Consider the following 16,638-nt stretch of genomic DNA (forward strand, 5'->3'; position numbering starts at 1 on the left):
AGACTTTATGGACATAGGAGAAAAACGAGAACTCCTTACTCCTAGGTCTACTGAATCTCCACTGGTCCACCCCTCCCATCTGCTCCATAAAATCCTTAAGCACCTTGGCTGCTGCCGGCCTCCTACCAGTCCTGGACTTCGACCTATCCAGCCTTGGTTCCAACACCGTGTTAAAGTCTCCCCCCATTATCAGCTTTCCGGTCTCTAGGTCTGGGATGCGTCCTAGCATTCGCCTCATAAAATTGGCATCGTCCCAATTCGGGGCATACACGTTTACCAACACCACCATCTCTCCCTGTAATTTGCCACTCACCATCACGTATCTGCCCCCGTTATCCGCCACTATAGTCTTTGCCTCGAACATTACCCGCTTCCCCACTAATATAGCCACCCCCCCTGTTTTTCGCATCCAGCCCCGAATGGAACACCTGCCCTACCCATCCTTTGCGCAACCTAACCTGATCTATCAGTTTCAGGTGCGTTTCCTGTAACATGACCACATCTGCTTTAAGTTTCTTAAGGTGTGCGAGTACTCGTGCCCTCTTTATCGGCCCGTTAAGCCCCCTCACGTTCCACGTGATCAGCCGAGTTGGGGGGCTTCCCACCCCCCCCCCCCCCCCCCTTGCCGGTTAGCCATCATCTTTTTCCAGCTTCTCGCCCAGTTCCCACGCGGCTGTATTTCTCCCAGACGGTGCCCCCCCGCCCATCCTTTCCCGCACCCACTCCCCCCTTTCCCCAGCAGCAGCAACCCAGTAATTCCCCCCTCCCCCCCCCCCCCCCCCGCTAGACCCCCCGCTAGCGTAATTACTCCCCCCATGTTGCTCCCAGAAGTCAGCAAACTCTGGCTGACCTCGGCTTCCCCCCGTGATCACGGCTCGCCCCGTGCGGCGCCCCCTCCTTCCTGCTTCTCTATTCCCGCCATAATTATCATAGCGCGGGAACCAAGCCCGCGCCTCTCCCTCGGCCCCGCCTCCCATGGCCAACGCCGCATCTCCTCTCCCTCCCCACCTCCCCCCATCACCACCTGTGGGAGAAAGAAAAGTTACCATACCGCAGGATTAATCATACAATCCCTCTTCGCCCCCCCCCCCCCCCACTCGTCCCACCACTTTGTCCAAACGTTCATTTTCGTAGTCCAATCATTCCAATTTTTCTTCTACAATAAAAGTCCACGCTTCATCCGCCGTCTCAAAGTAGTGGTGCCTCCCTTGATATGTGACCCACAGTCTTGCCGGTTGCAGCATTCCAAACTTTATCTTTTTTTTGTGAAGTACCGCTTTGGCCCGATTAAAGCTCGCCCTCCTTCTCGCCACCTCCGCACTCCAATCTTGATAGACGCGGATCACCGCGTTCTCCCATTTACTACACCGAGTTTTCTTCGCCCATCTAAGGACCATTTCTCTATCCTTAAAACGGAGAAATCTCACCACTATGGCTCTGGGAGCTTCTCCTGCTCTCGGTCCTCGCACCATAACTCGGTATGCTCCCTCCACCTCCAACGGACCCGTCGGGGCCTCCACTCCCATTAACGAGTGCAGCATCGTGCTCACATATGCCCCGACGTCCGCCCCCTCCACACCTTCAGGAAGGCCAAGAATCCTCAAGTTGTTCCTCCTTGCGTTATTTTCCAGTGCCTCCAACCTCTCCACAGATCGTTTCTGGTGTGCCTCCTGTATCTCCAACTTCACCACCAGGCCCTGTATGTTGTTTTCATTCTCTGCTGCTTTCGCCTTCACGACCCGAAGCTCCTGGGTCTTTTGTTCCTCTTTCAGCCCTTCAATCGCCTGTAATATCGGGGCCAACAATTCTTTCTTCATTTCCTTTTTTATCTCCTCCACGCAGCGTTTCAAAAACTCTTGTTGTTCAGGGCCCCATATGAAACTGCCACCTTCCGACGCCATCTTGGTTTCTGCTTGCCTTCCTTGCCGTTGTTCCAAAGGATCCGCTGCAATCCGGCCACTTTCCTCTCCTTTTTCCATCCGTGTCCAGGGGGAACACCCTTCTGGTTTACCGCACGGTGTTTTCAGCCGTTAAAATTGCCGTTGGGGCTCCTATCAAGAGCCCAAAAGTCCGTTTCACAGGGAGCTGCCGAAACGTGCGACTCAGCTGGTCATCGCCGCACCCGGAAGTCGGTGTTGTGTATGTTGATTGGTCCCACTGTGTGTCCATCAGTGTGTGACTGCACCATGATATACTGGTGTATATTATGACATACCCCTTTTTATATGAAAAAAATGTACCTGCGTGGCAATAAATAGTGTATGGTGAAAGTTCCTGACTACGTGTGTGCAAAATATTTACAGGACTATGTACAGAAAAACTAAGCTATTTACATGGGAAGTTGCCTGGTGCAGAAAAGCAGTGTGTCACAAGAATAAGGAGATGAACACTATATACAAACCACTTGAACGATTGAACGGAAGACCAGAACAGACCAGAAAGTCCATAAGTCCTCAAAGTTCACAAATTAAGTCTCTGAGGTGGGCGACGAATTCTGGTTGACCGTCAGGGTGGCACACCACCCATCGTCTGGATCGATGCTGTATACCGACAGCGGCTGGTGTCTTTGCTTCGGGGACAGCCTGTTTTTCGTTACGACACCAACTCGAAAAGGCGCCTTCGGGTCCTCGGTGTCACTGCTGTGTGGGTGGTCCGAATCGGACTCAGTGACCGTGGTTTGAATTGCCTGAACGTTCCTGCGAGGCTGGCTGAAGCGATATGAATTGGAAGGCTGAGCTGCTCAACAGCAGGCAGCATAGTGGCCAAGTCTTCCGCATCGTAGACATTGTCGAGATTTTGCGGGGCATTGCCGCTTTAAATGGGTGGAGCCACAGTTGCCACACGTTGTGACGTCAGCACGTTCGCTACAACACCACGCATGTGCGGTGTGGTCATGCGTGATGCGCGCCTGCGCATTACGTTACTCCACGTTGCCGTCCCCTCGTTTGGTGCGCACAAGCGCGGGAGTCCGTGAAAAGCACGCAAAATGGCTGCCCTCATCCAGGCTGAGGCCCTGGAGGTGCTCAATCACTTGGACCCGTTCCGCCTCGTGGGGACCTTGCCGCGCCGTTTCAGCCGCTTGTATATGGAAGTACCGACTCGTGGCGTTTTCATGTAGGACACAGGTCTCGATGGCGGTCGCTAGGGTGGGTTGATTTACTTTGGGGAGCTGACGTAGGGGATCCGACTAAACGCCGAAAACTATCTGGTCGCGTATCATGGAGTCGGAGGTGGGCCCATAGCTGCAAGATTGCGCAAGGATGCGGAGGTGCGTTAGAAAGGATTGGAAAGGTTCGTCCTTACCCTGCAAACGCTGCTGGAACACATAGCGTTCAAAACTTTCATTCACCTCTATGCTGCAGTAAGTGTCAAATTTGAGGAAAACCGTCTTGAACTTCATCTTGTCTTCGTCATCTGCAAAGGTGAGAGAGTTGAAAATGTTGATGGCATGGTCTCCGGCCATGGAGAGGAGAAGAGCAATCTTTCTGGTGTCCGAGGCGCCCTTCCTGTCTGTGGCTTCGAGGAAGAGCTGGAAGCGCTGTTTGAAAATCTTCCAGTTTGCCCCGAGGTTGCTGGCGATGCGGAGCGGCGGTGGCGGGCTGATGTTGTCCATGTTGCAGGATGACGGAATGCTGGCGGAAGGCAGATCACTTGCAGGTAGGTCTAAGAAGTGCTAGTATGCAACCACTCCTGGTATCATGATGAGTTGGGTGTTCTGGATCACATACAGGTCACCAACACTTGAAGTAGTGCAACACTCTTTTATTGAACCATTAACTATTTAAACATACTTGAATTGTGGGTAAATATGATACTAGCTTTTACTAAAGACCTTTGCCTTGTCCTAACCAGTTGATGCACTCAGCACATGGTGAATGTCTGTGTTGCAGGCTGTGAGCTCTGTGCTCCTAGCTAGCTGCTACTCGAATGAACGGGAACTCTGATGCCCCCTGTCTTTATAGTGCGTGTGCTCTCACTGGTGATTGGCTGCGGTGTTGTGTATGTTGATTGGTCCCACTGTGTGTCCATCAGTGTGTGTCTGCACCATGATATACTGGTGTATATTATGACAATTAGTAGGGGGAAGCTTAGGTATCTAGGCATTCAAGTGGCCCGGGAATGGGACCGGCTGCATAAATAAAATCTGGCCCGGCTAGTAGACCAAATGAAGGACCATTTTCGTAGATGGGACGCACTTCCGTTGTCATTTGCTGGGAGGGTGCAGACGGTGAAGATGACGGTCCTCCCGAGATTCCTGTTCGTGTTTCAAAGTCTCCCCATCTTTATTCCGCAATCCTTTTTTTAAACCGCTCAACAAAGTGATCTCTGGCTTTGTTTGGGTGGGCAGGAACCCACCGGTAAGGAAGGTAATGCTTGAGCGGAGTTGGGGAGAGGGCGGGCTGGCGCTGCCAAATTTTAGTAACTATTACTGGGCGGCGAATATAGCCATGATCAGGAAATGGGTGGTGGGGGAGGGTCGGCATGGGAGCGTATGGAGGCGGCTTCATGCAAGGGCACCAGTTTGGGGGCGTTGGTAACTGTGCCTCTGCCATTCCCGCTGTCACGGTACTCCACCAGCCCCGTGGTGGTGGCGGCCCTGAGAGCCTGGGGGCAATGGAGGAGACATGTGGGAGCAGAGGGAGCATCGGTCTGGGCCCCAATCTGTAATAATCACCGGTTTGCACCGGGAAGTGTGGATGGGGGGTCTGGATATGGCGGAGAGCAGGGATTGAGAGGATGGGGGATATGTTTATAGAGGGGAGTTTTCCGAGTATGAGGGCGCTGGAGGAGAAGTTTGGGTTGGCGAGGGGAAACAAATTCAGGTATCTGCAGGACTTCCTACGGATACAGGTGTCAACCTTCCCGCTCCTACCGCCAAGGGGGATTCAGGACAGGGTAGTTTCCAGAGGGTGGGTAGGAGAAGGGAGCGTCTCGGACATTTTTAAGGAACTTATGGGGTCAGAGGAGACGCAGACTGAAGAGCTGAAGTGCAAGTGGGAGGAGGAGCTGGGAGGAGAGATAGAGGATGGTCTATGGGCAGACGCGTTGAGTAGAGTTAACGCGTCCGCAACATGTGCCAGGCTCAGCCTGATACAGTTTAAGGTCGTTCATCGGGCTCACATGACAGTGGCCCGGATGAGCAGATTCTTTGGGGTGGAAGACAGGTGTGCAAAATGTGCGGGAGGACCAGCGAACCCTGTCCACATGTTCTGGGCATGTCCAAAGCTTAGGGGATTTTGGCAGGGGTCTGCAGCTGTCATGTCCACGGTGTTAAAAACAAGGGTGGCGCTGAGTCCAGAGGTGGCGATTTTCGGGGTGTCGGAAGACCCGGGATTCCAGGAGGAGAAAGAGGCAGACGTTCTGGCCTTTGCTTCCCTGGTAGCCCGGAGACGGATACTATTAGCTTGGAGGGACTCAAAGCCCCCGAATTCGGAGGCCTGGCTCTCGGACATGGCTAGCTTTCTCTGTTTGGAGAAAATCAAGTTCACCTTGAGAGGGTCACTGTTAGGGTTCGCCTGGAGATGGCAACCGTTCGTCGACCTCTTTGCGGAAAATTAATAGTCAGCAGAAAGGTGGGGTTAGTTTAGCCTAGAGTAGGCGTTAATATAGGTGGGACCTGTAAGGGAGGGAGATGGCTTTTGCACTATGTTTATAGGTTCATGTTCATTGTTTATTGTGCTGTTGTTATAATACCAAAAAATGCCTCAATAAAATGTTTATTAAAAAAAAAAAGTGGGCCAATTGACGTTGTATTCCATCGGCAGGAAGCTCGTGGCAGTTCCCGTACGCTACCATACTTAGAAATCTTTCCAGAGAATCGCGCCCAATGAGTGACTGGGATAATCTTCCTTTAACAACATTTTAATTTATATCATTATTTAATAGAATGCATTCGTCCTTTGAAGTTGTTTATCATCAAAGACAGAAATAATGTAATATTTTTGTGATAAGAGCAGAAAAAAGAAATGAATGAAGTGTTGAAGAAAGGAGAGAAGCGAGTTGCATTTATATGGTGCCTGTAAAGACCTCGAGACACTCGAAGCACTTTCCAGTCATTCAGTATTTTTGAAGTCCAGTCATTGTGACAAGGTTAGGGAAACAAGGCAATCAATTAGTGTGCAATAAGGTCCATGAACAGTGATGTGATGATGACCAGCTGATTTGTTTCTGTAGTATGGCTGAGGTATACAAATTGACCAGGATGCTCAGGAGAATGCCCTTGCTCTACTTCAAATGAGAAGTCAAATTCCGATTCCTAACTAATCCCTGTTACGTTGTCCTCTAAGCAGCTGTTTTTCATACTCATCTAATCCCTCAGTGGATGAATCCCCATCCGGAACTTTCTGGCCGTTCATGCTGGTGGGATGTTCCGGTCCTGCCGACGGCGCACCCCCGCTGTGGGTTTTCTCTGCCGTGCCGCCCGCCGCAATGGCAAACCACGCAGCGGGTTGCTTGGCAAATCCCACCTTCAGCCTCTGTTCCCGTGTGGGGCCAGTTAGACACCACGAGCTACTACAGATTTAATCTGCGTGCCACAGAAGGAATTAATGGTTTCAAAATATCCACGTCATTGCAAAGTTCTATTTTTCCAAATTGGAGGACTTGGCTCCTCATAAATAATCGTAGCAGCTCGTACAAACCTGATTACTGGGGAAAGACCCCCTGTGACCTGCCACATCAACAAGCACTTATCGCTGCTGCGTCTGAGGTGGCGCATGTAACTCTGGGGTGCTAGCCACCATGCACGCTTGGAGATCTTAAAACACATCTGCAATAACGTTTTCAGTAGTGTTACCCTTACCAGTTATTCACAATGACTTCCATTGTTGCCTCAACCTCAAAAATATTGATGAAAGTGACAGCTTTCTTTTGGTTTAATTCATTGATAAAGAACACCTTTTTAAAATGTCCAAGCACAAACTTCTTAATTGTTTCCAAATGATGTAATCCGGCCTGTTCAGTTGGGTTCCATGGCTCGGGTTATACAGTTCAATGAAGAACAGGAGCCAACATTTAAAACTCAATCTACAGCACCAAAACGCATCAATTGGTCACTTTTCTCATTTGCGATCTGTTGCTTGCCAAAATGTTTACACCCAAAACAGTTGTGGTTACATTCGAAAAGTATTTAATTGGCTGTGAGAATCTGAAGACTGGACAGATCCTGTACAAACGTGGTCTTTCTTAAGTTTAAAACATGGGAAATAGTCCTAAAACAATGTTTGCACAAAACGTAATCCTGAATTTCAACCCAAACGAGGGATGTTCCCTCACCAGTCAATTTTTAATTTTATTTTAAATTAAGAAACCACTGGGAGAGCGCCTGGCTCCAAAAAGTAGAATATTCACCCAATATTGAGCAGAACAAATGAGCAAAAAAAAAGCAAGTGAGCAACGGATGAGTTGCAACTGAGATAGGTTTTAACAATCTGAAGGCTATAGGAAGGATCAAGACTGATGACGGTAAGGCACACACACAGTTTGCCATTCTGTCAAATAATGAGATATGTTGGGGTAGGAGACAACACAGTGGGGATGTGGAAGGGAGGAAGGAGCATACAGGATGGCCTCTTTAGACCTGAGAAGGAACAAGTGAGCAAAGTTCATGGGTGCATTAGTTTAAAGTGGTACGGTGTAAGAAAGTTTGCAGGAGATTGATTGGAGATGAGGTTAATTAATGCAGTGAATTTAAGTAGCTGTGCACATTTTGCACCCACAAAATGTTTTGTTTTATTGGGTTCTGTTGAATGTTGAATGTTTTATTGGGTTCTTGTTGTGCTGGCCAACAATACTAAAGCATTGTCTGCTGGCACTGTACAATTCTGTGTAACAGGTTTAAAATTGTTCATGACGGTCCGATCAAGGACAGTAGCGGGAGATTGTGTATTGAGTCTGAAGAGATAGGAGAGGTCGTGAACGAGTACTTTTCTTCTGTATTTACAAATGAGAGGGGCCATATTTTTGGAGAGGACCGTGTGAAACAGACTGGTAAGCTCAAGTAAATACTTGTTAGGAAGGAAGATGTGTTGGGCATTTTGAAAAACTTGAGGATAGACAAGTCCCCCGGGCCTGACGGGATATATCCAAGGATTCTATGGGAAGCAAGAGATGAAATTGCAGAGCCGTTGGCAATGATCTTTTCGCCCTCACTGTCAACAGGGGTGGTACCAGGGGATTGGAGAGTGGCGAATGTCGTGCCCCTGTTCAAAAAAGGGACTAGGGATAACCCTGGGAATTACAGGCCAGTTAGTCTTACTTCGGTGGTAGGCAAAGTAATGTAAAGGGTACTGAAGGATAGGATTTCTGAGCATCTGGAAAGACACTGCTTGATTAGGGATAGTCAGCACGAATTTGTGAGGGGTAGGTCTTGCCTTACAAGTCTTATTGAATTCTTTGAGGAGGTGACCAAGCATGTGGATGAAGGTAAAGCAGTGGATATAGTGTACATGGATTTTAGTAAGGCATTTGATAAGGTTCCCCATTGTAGGCTTATGCAGAAAGTAAGGAGGCATGGGATAGTGGGAAATTTGGCCAGTTGGATAACGAACTGGCTAACCGATAGAAGTCAGAGAGTGGTGGTGGATGGCAAATATTCAGCCTGGAGCCCAGTTACCAGTGGTGTACCGCAGGGGTCAGTTCTGGGTCCTCTGCTGTTTGTGATTTTCATTAATGACTTGGATGAGGGAGTTGAAGGGTGGGTCACTAGATTTGCAGACAATGCGAAGATTGGTGGAGTTGTGGATAGTGAGGAGGGCTGTTGTCGGCTGCAAAGAGACATAGATAGGATGCAGAGCTGGGCTGAGAAGTGGCAGATGGAGTTTAACCCTGAAAAGTGTGAGGTTGTCCATTTTGGAAGGACAAATATGAATGCGGAATACAGTGTTAACGGTAGAGTTCTTGGTAATGTGGAGGAGCAGAGAGATCTTGGGGTCTATGTTCATACATCTTTGAAAGTTGCCACTCAAGTGGATAGAGCTGTGAAGAAGGCCTATGGTGTGCTAGCGTTCATTAACAGAGGGATTGAATTTAAGAGCCGTGAGGTGATGATGCAGCTGTACAAAACTTTGGTAAGGCCACATTTGGAGTACTGTGTACAGTTCTGGTCGCCTCATTTTAGAAAGGATGTGGAAGCTTTGGAAAAGGTGCAAAGGAGATTTACCAGGATGTTGCCTGGAATGGAGTGTAGGTCTTACGAGGAAAGGTTGAGGGTGCTAGGCCTTTTCTCATTAGAACGGAGAAGGATGAGGGGCGACTTGATAGAGGTTTATAAGATGATCAGGGGAATAGATAGAGTAGACCGTCAGAGATTTTTTCCCCAGGTGGAACAAACCATTACAAGGGGACATAAATTTAAGGTGAATGGTGGAAGATATAGGGGGGATGTCAGAGGTAGGTTCTTTACCCAGAGAATAGTGGGGGCATGGAATGCACTGCCTGTGGAAGTAGTTGAGTCGGAAACATTAGGGACCTTCAAGCAGCTATTGGATAGGTACATGGATTATGGTAGAATGATATAGTGTAGATGAATTTGTTCTTGAGGGCAGCGCGGTAGCATTGTGGATAGCACAATTGCTTCACAGCTCCAGGGTCCCAGGTTCGATTCTGGCTTGAGTCACTGTCTGTCCGGAGTCTGCACATCCTCCCCATGTGTGCGTGGGTTTCCTCCGGGTGCCCCAGTTTCCTCCCACAGTCCAAAGATGTGCAAGTTAGGTGGATTGGCCATAATAAATTGCCCTTAGTGTCCAAAATTGCCCTTAGTGTTGGGTGGAGGTGTTGACCTTGGGTGGGGTGCTCTTTCCAGGAGCCGGTGCAGACTCGATGGGCCGGGTGGCCTCCTTCTGCACTGTAAATTCAATGATAATCTATGATTAATCTAGGACAAAGGTTCGGCACAACATCCTGGGCCGAAGGGCCTGTTCTGTGCTGTATTTTTCTATGTTCTATGTAAGTGTGTCAAGGCAAGGGGTGAGATCAAACATAATGAGTGTTAATAATGTCACAAGGCACCAGATGAAAAGTAATTCAGAAAAATGTTTTTTTCTGAAAAGTTTTGCAAGTTTAACCAACGTTTTGAACCATGTTAGCGTTCTGATCCCATCATGTTTGAACAGTTCAACCACCCATGTCCCCTGTCCCATGTTTATTGGTTTATCAGAGGTGGTTTTCCGATTGTGCGTTGGGAGACCAATTGACCAGTGATTTTCCCTTTCGCCCACCCAGTTAATGAGTGTGGTTAATGCCCAAAGAATTTCCCGTCTCTCTCATTCCAGTCTCCCCATGTTTACAGAAGCCAGCAGTAATTTGAATTTTCTGTCATCCCATTTCCACTCTGTAATCTGGAATTTTCCAGACGATTATAACTAATCGGGAGTGGTAAACATATGCTTAATTTTCTTTCCCAGCAGTTCTTTTTTTCTGAGATAAATGGGGTTGTTTGGCAATATATTTTGTTGGCTCGCTCGCTCATGCTACTTCAGTCACCTTCCCCATGAGTATCGGGTAATAAAGTTTGATTTCAGTCTTGTGGATTGGAGAGGTGTCAGTTGGAACAGAGGCTCTTTTCTTTGGCATGAGAAATGATGCCACACACCTCCCAGTACTCAAGTCATGTCAGGTGTTGGCAGAAAGCTGGGAGCAGATCATCTTCCCATCCAGTATGAAATGATTGTGCCATAGCGGCATCTGAAGAGATGGCAAGCTTACAAAATAACTGGCAAAATATATCCATGTTTAGGTTTTTTATTCCCAATGTTATTCTCTCTGTAAAGATATGTCTTGTGGAGATTATTTAACTCCTCAAATTTGACACACTCGCCCTTCTCAGCTGATTTCTGCCCTATCCAAAAGATGACTCAACTTGGAGGTCCAAAAGACTGAGAAGCACGAACTCTGCTGTCCCCAAAAATCCGTGCCACAGATGTGTGCCCACGGTTCCTTATTGCAAAGTCTCTGTCGAGCAGGCTTGGAGGGCAGCCAAGGTTACAGTCATTGAGGTTTCATTTTCTAATACTGAATCCCTTTCAAAAATAAAATATGTAATTTCCCTCCCTCATCCATTTCTACTGTCATAAAATAATGAGAAACAATGCATTTTCAATGACCTAATCACAAGTTCGCAATTTAAAATTACTCGTTAGTCAGATTTAGCTGAGAGAGGCCTCAGCAGCAGAGTGAAAAATGAGAGTGTTTCTAATCCAGAAGGGCATGTTTATAAAGGTTGAGTTGAATGCCGCCATTTTGGACAAAAGAAGATTGTTGAGTTCCAAGTCCAGTCGTCTCGAGACAAAGATTTAGCGGAAATAGCTTTGCCATCAAGGTCAATACTCAATCGGACCTTTGGTTGAGCTTCCATTAACTGAAGTGTAGCCCTACATTAGATTGTCAGTGACACAGGGAGAAATAATACGATTCATGAAGAAAGCTGGTGACAGGGCCACGGGAACTTTGGTGTTAATATTTGGAGTAGAATTGAAATGAATGCTGGTAGTAGACGCCCTTGTACCTTGTCAGCATATGATGTTGCTTATTCTTCTTGAAGTCTTCTGCGGAGCGTTTTGTGCTTGCCAAGGTAAGGATGGTTGAGATGGACAGATAAAAGTAGTTTTTTTTCTCCGCATAGCAGCATCAAGATGGATTTCTCCTGGTATGATGTAGGTGGAAGCTGAATTGCCTATCATTATGCTTGAGCCTTAACCAAAGAAAGAAAAGGGCATTCTGCATTTTTTTCAAAAGCATTATTACACCAGCTGCCAATGACTCCCATCTTGATTGTTCTGTAGGCAGAATGAATGCCTCCGACAGGACCAATGCAACATGTTTGTGGCATCCTCTAATACTTCACCATGATGGATACGTTTGTAAAATCCGCAACTGCTTAATCTAATGTCATGAGTAGTGTAGTGTTCCCTGTATTTATTAATACATGATCAGACTATGTTAAGCAAATGCAGGCAAATGAGCATTAGATGGCCTCACTGTCAGGATCTATATAAATGTTTCCCCGCTCTTTCTTCGAGGAGTGTGTGTCAGGATTGCAGAGAGAACAGAAGTGAGAAAGCTAGAGAGAAGAAGATATTAGTTACCAGTTTTATATCAACTTATTCAATAGTTAATATTCTACAGTTGTTTATTTGTTTTACTAGTTCAGTATTCAGTAAAAAGAACTTGCGAGATTAATTTATGTAACTCCATAAATTACTTATTCATTACTGGAAGATTACGGCTATCATTTAACAACTCGGCTTATTAGAGAGTAACAAATATATTACATATCGTAAAATAAGAAGTAGAACTTACATTATGTCAATCGGAGCAAAGTTCACACCTAGGTGTGACCTTTGGAATTACGGCATTGATCCAGATAGAGATGATGGAATAAAATCCAAACTTTGGTTTTCCTTTCGTGAGATGTCAACATTCCATTTCTCTTTCCGTTCTAGATTGAGGAGGACACCTGGCAGAAGTACTACCTAGAAGGGGTCGCAAATGAGATGTACACCGAGTATCTGTCTAGTGCCTTCATAGGCTTATCATTTCCTGCAGTTTGTGAGTAAGTAAATCAGAGCTTTTTTTTACCATCATCTCCAGCACTGACTTTAAGCTCATTATTAGGCTTTGACTAAGAAATGCAGTGAGTATCAGAACACTCAACTGCTTCAATTGTACAAAGTATTTGCTACAAGAATGCCCGTGGCACGACTTAATTATTGCCCCAGGCCTCATTTATATTGTTCCAGTCTCAACATTGACCTACTCCGCCAGCAGTAACGACTACTTAAGTCTTTTTGTTCCGTTTGCTGTAGCTGCTTGCTGCAGTATTTCTCCTGCCTATCTATTAGCCTACTGCCATTCAAAAAGGGAGTTAGAGAGAAAACAGGCAACTATAGACCAATGAGCCGAATGTTGGTAGTAGAGAAGTTGCTAAAGTCCATTACCAAGGATCTCATAGTATAGCATTTGGAAAGCAGTGGTATAATCAGACAAAGTCAGCATGGATCTATGAAAGGGAAATCATGCTTGAGAAATCTACTAGAATTATTTGAAGATATAACTTATAGAGTGGATGTGTTTTTTTAGACTTTCAGAAGGCTTTTGACAAGGGTTCGCATAGCAGATTACTGTGTAAAGTTAAAGCGTGTGGGATTGCGGGTAGTGTCTTGAGGTGGATAGATTGGGGATTGAACTTGATGATAATGAATGATGGAGCAGGCTCGAAGGGCCGAATGGTCTCTGCCTGCTTCTATTTTTGTTCCATTCCTGCCTTCAAACACTTTCTGATGACTCTCATCTTCAACCCTGGATTTCTACCTTCTCCCACTCAACATCCACCAACAAGACAACTCCTTGTATATGAAGCAGGATAGAAATGTAAATTACTGTTGCCTGAGACAAGATATGGACCCTTCCCTCTGCACAGCTCCACATTTCCCATAGTTCAATGTGAAATGTCTAAACTTTGATCTCCAGATTTGCTCTGACTTGAAGTTTGGATTGGACTTCATGTCAGAGTGAATTCAGAAGTAGGGACATATGACAAAGCCACTTGGTACTCCAGTGACAAGGTCATGTGTTCATTCAATGTAGAACTGGGTGGATGAGCAAAAATGCACAATGTGAGGATAAGAAGTTTAGTATTCTTTCACCATTCTTCCACCTCTGAAACCCAAATTCAAGGTCAGCTCAGTTAAATGGATAAAGATTTTCTCTATTTGCCAGCTGGGAGAAGCGAATGTAAAACAAGTTTGGACAACTTCACCCCAGTTCTAACTGTGGACACCAAACTGTTCTCTCTCTCTCTCTCTCTCGTCTAAAATTGTCAATCTTAGTTGTGAAAATGCCTTGTGTGCGAAATAAAGATGTCACACTATGTGAGAATGGGACGAAGGCATATTACTGGCATAAATATGAGCTCTGAATCTCGCCAAGCTCTACCTGACCCAGAATGCCTCAAGTAATGACATTGAGCGTGATTTAATGGAAAGGTTTCTAAGTGCGTTAACAAGCAGCAATGGCCGCGAGTTTCCCGATGCTCAGCCCAGTGAGGTTGTCACCGCGCTAAAATGTTAATTGGCCCCACGGGGTTCTCGGTGCAAATCATGGTACCGCTGGCTGATTCACCGGGACCGTGCTCGCCAGCCCTCTGCTAACACGGGAGAGCAGCACTTAAACCGATCCTGCACAGCCAACCCCATTCAACATGCAGCCATGCCACTGGGATGACCAGTCCCATGATTTGAGGATGCTGATCTGAGCATCCCAAAGAGATGGAGGCCAGACAGGATGCTCTGCTCCTCCAAGGGTGTCGGGGGGTGTCAGCCATAGGGCAGCCAGTGCCGCCTGGGAGGAAGTGGCGGCGGCCGTCAGCTCGGGTAGCGTGACCAGAAGGACCGACACCCAGTGCCACAAGAAGGTCAATGACCTCCACCGGGCTGCTCGAGTGAGTTTGCACCACTCCTCCCTCCCTCCCCAAGCCTGGCACTGTCCCTGCCCAGCACGTTTCCGTGCCCTGGCCCACCCATGTCCAGCAGTGCCGCCCACCCCACCCCGTTTCTTCCCCCCCCCCCCCCCCCCCCGGCATATGGCCCATCTCCCCACCCTCCAAGCAGCCCCCCCCCACCCCTGTGATGAACCACGCATATGGCTAACTATGCCCCTTCTGTGTCCCCACAGGACAAGTTGGCCCATCACCGATGGGCGAGGGCCCAGACGGGCAGAGGAGTGCTGGACATCAGAGTCCTCACCCGCTTTGAGGAACGGGCTCTGGAGGTCGCAGTGGTGGCCAAGTACATGACAGTGACCACCGTAGATGTCGACACACGGCGCAGAAGTGAGGGTCCACCAACCCCCACTCAGCTGACTGTCAAACACAGACTGACCCATCCCACTGACCACAAGCCCACTCTCCTGCAGGACCTGCAGCCGACAGCGCCTGCTCGTTCAGAGACCTCCCAGCCTCCCAAGAGAACACCTCGGGAGCTCTGAGGATGCCACCATTATCACGGCACAGCTATCATTCCCCTCCCCATCCCCCACCACCACCATTACAGAGACACACATCTCGGTGGGCGACAGTAACAGTTAGGCCTCTGGGGCACATTCTGGTGAACACCACACAACTGCTGATGCGCATCAGGTGGAGGCAGGAATGCCCAGGCAAGACAGTAGTCGGAGGCCTGTTGGATCCCAGGACCCAGCAGTGTCCCACTCAGATGCTGAGCCTCTGGAACCGGTTTATCTGGAGCTAATGCAGTGATAGGGTGAGGCTGTGAGACTCAGAGGGAGATGTCAGCCACACTCCAGCAGGTCCATAGCTGATTGCAGGGGTCCCAGAAGCTATGGGCGCCGGCAATGTGTGACACTGAGGCCAACACTGCTAGGGTGGCAACCACCATGGAGAGCCTGGTACACAATGTCGGCAGCATGAGTAGAGGTGTTCAAGGCGTGGCTCAGTCGGTGATGGCCATGGCTGAGCGCCCCGACAGCAAGTCCCAGTCACTGGTGGGTATAGCCGAGGCGCTGCGGAGCATGTTCCAATCTTAGGTGGGTATTGCCAGGCTGCTCTAGAGCATGATCGAGTCGCTGAGAAGCATTGCCAAGGACATTAACCCATGCTACAGACATTGGGGAGCTGCCAGGACTGGCAGAGACAGATGACGCAGGGGCAGCTGGGGCTCAATCCAGTTACCTCTCAGTCCCAAGGTGAACCCCAAGGCCCTGTTGGCCCCGACTGAGATGAGGGGGCCCTGGGTATCAACCCAGAGCCATCCTACAGAGTGGCGACAGCAGCCACCAGCTCCTCCGAGTTCCATCCAGCTCAGAACTGCACGTCTCGCAGTCAGCACCCGGTACAGTGTGACACGGCGGGGCATGTGTCACCGACAAGTGCACCGGTGCCCTCTGGCCCCAGAGGATGCCCACCAGGGGCATCGAAGGCCAAGGGATGCTCTAAGCAGCAGGCTAACTCCACCTCTGATGTGCAAAATAGGGGGACACAATGGAGGTGGCCACTTATTCCTCCATCTCAGCACATCGCCCTGCTGCTGTTCCAGATTGTGGAGTATACAGCAGACCCCGCAAAGCGCCCAACCCTCTGGGCGTGTACTGCAGTGCACCACCAGAGTGGTCAAGGCATGGGAACTGCATTTTGAGCAGTCCAGTACACCGCTCAATGACAGACCGGGTGGCTGCATGGGCCTCATTGCATCGGGTCTCCGCATCGGTCACCAGCCTCCATACTGGCGTTATTAGCCAGGTCCTCAGCAAGTACCCGTTATCCACCAAGAGCCAACCGCCCATCCTTGGGTGGTCCTGGAAGATGCTGAGGATGTCCGACTGCCCCAGGATGTAGCTGTCGTGCTCACTCCCTCGGAAGCGAGGACACAAGTGCATGATCCTCATGTGGTGGTCACACACCAGCTGGTTGTTCAGGCAATGTAACCCGTTTCTGTTGACCTACGGCACTCCCAGATGGCCCGATGCGCGCAAGGCTACTTGTGTGCCATCTATTAGCCCCTGGACCTGGAGCACCTCATCGATGGCAGAGAATCCTGCTGCCCGGCACCTTGTTGGACTTTTTCCAGGTCAAAGTTTATAGATTTTTCTGCCCAGGCAAACAGGGCATCCGTGACTTCGTGATTG

General features: G+C 48.5%; 1 protein-coding gene across 11 annotated transcripts in view; it reads left to right on the top strand.

Moving 5' to 3' along the window:
• Positions 1 to 16,638, top strand: part of kcnma1a (potassium large conductance calcium-activated channel, subfamily M, alpha member 1a) — a 1,078,085-nt gene that overhangs the window by 835,343 nt on the left and 226,104 nt on the right. For all 11 annotated transcript variants that reach the window (XM_072491599.1, XM_072491594.1, XM_072491595.1 and 8 more), the window contains one exon: positions 12,441 to 12,550. In XM_072491599.1, the coding sequence (XP_072347700.1) occupies positions 12,441 to 12,550 (110 nt within the window). The remainder of the gene's footprint in view (positions 1 to 12,440; positions 12,551 to 16,638) is intronic.

Source organism: Scyliorhinus torazame, chromosome 28, assembly GCF_047496885.1.
Source record: "Scyliorhinus torazame isolate Kashiwa2021f chromosome 28, sScyTor2.1, whole genome shotgun sequence".
NCBI lineage: Eukaryota > Metazoa > Chordata > Chondrichthyes > Carcharhiniformes > Scyliorhinidae > Scyliorhinus > Scyliorhinus torazame.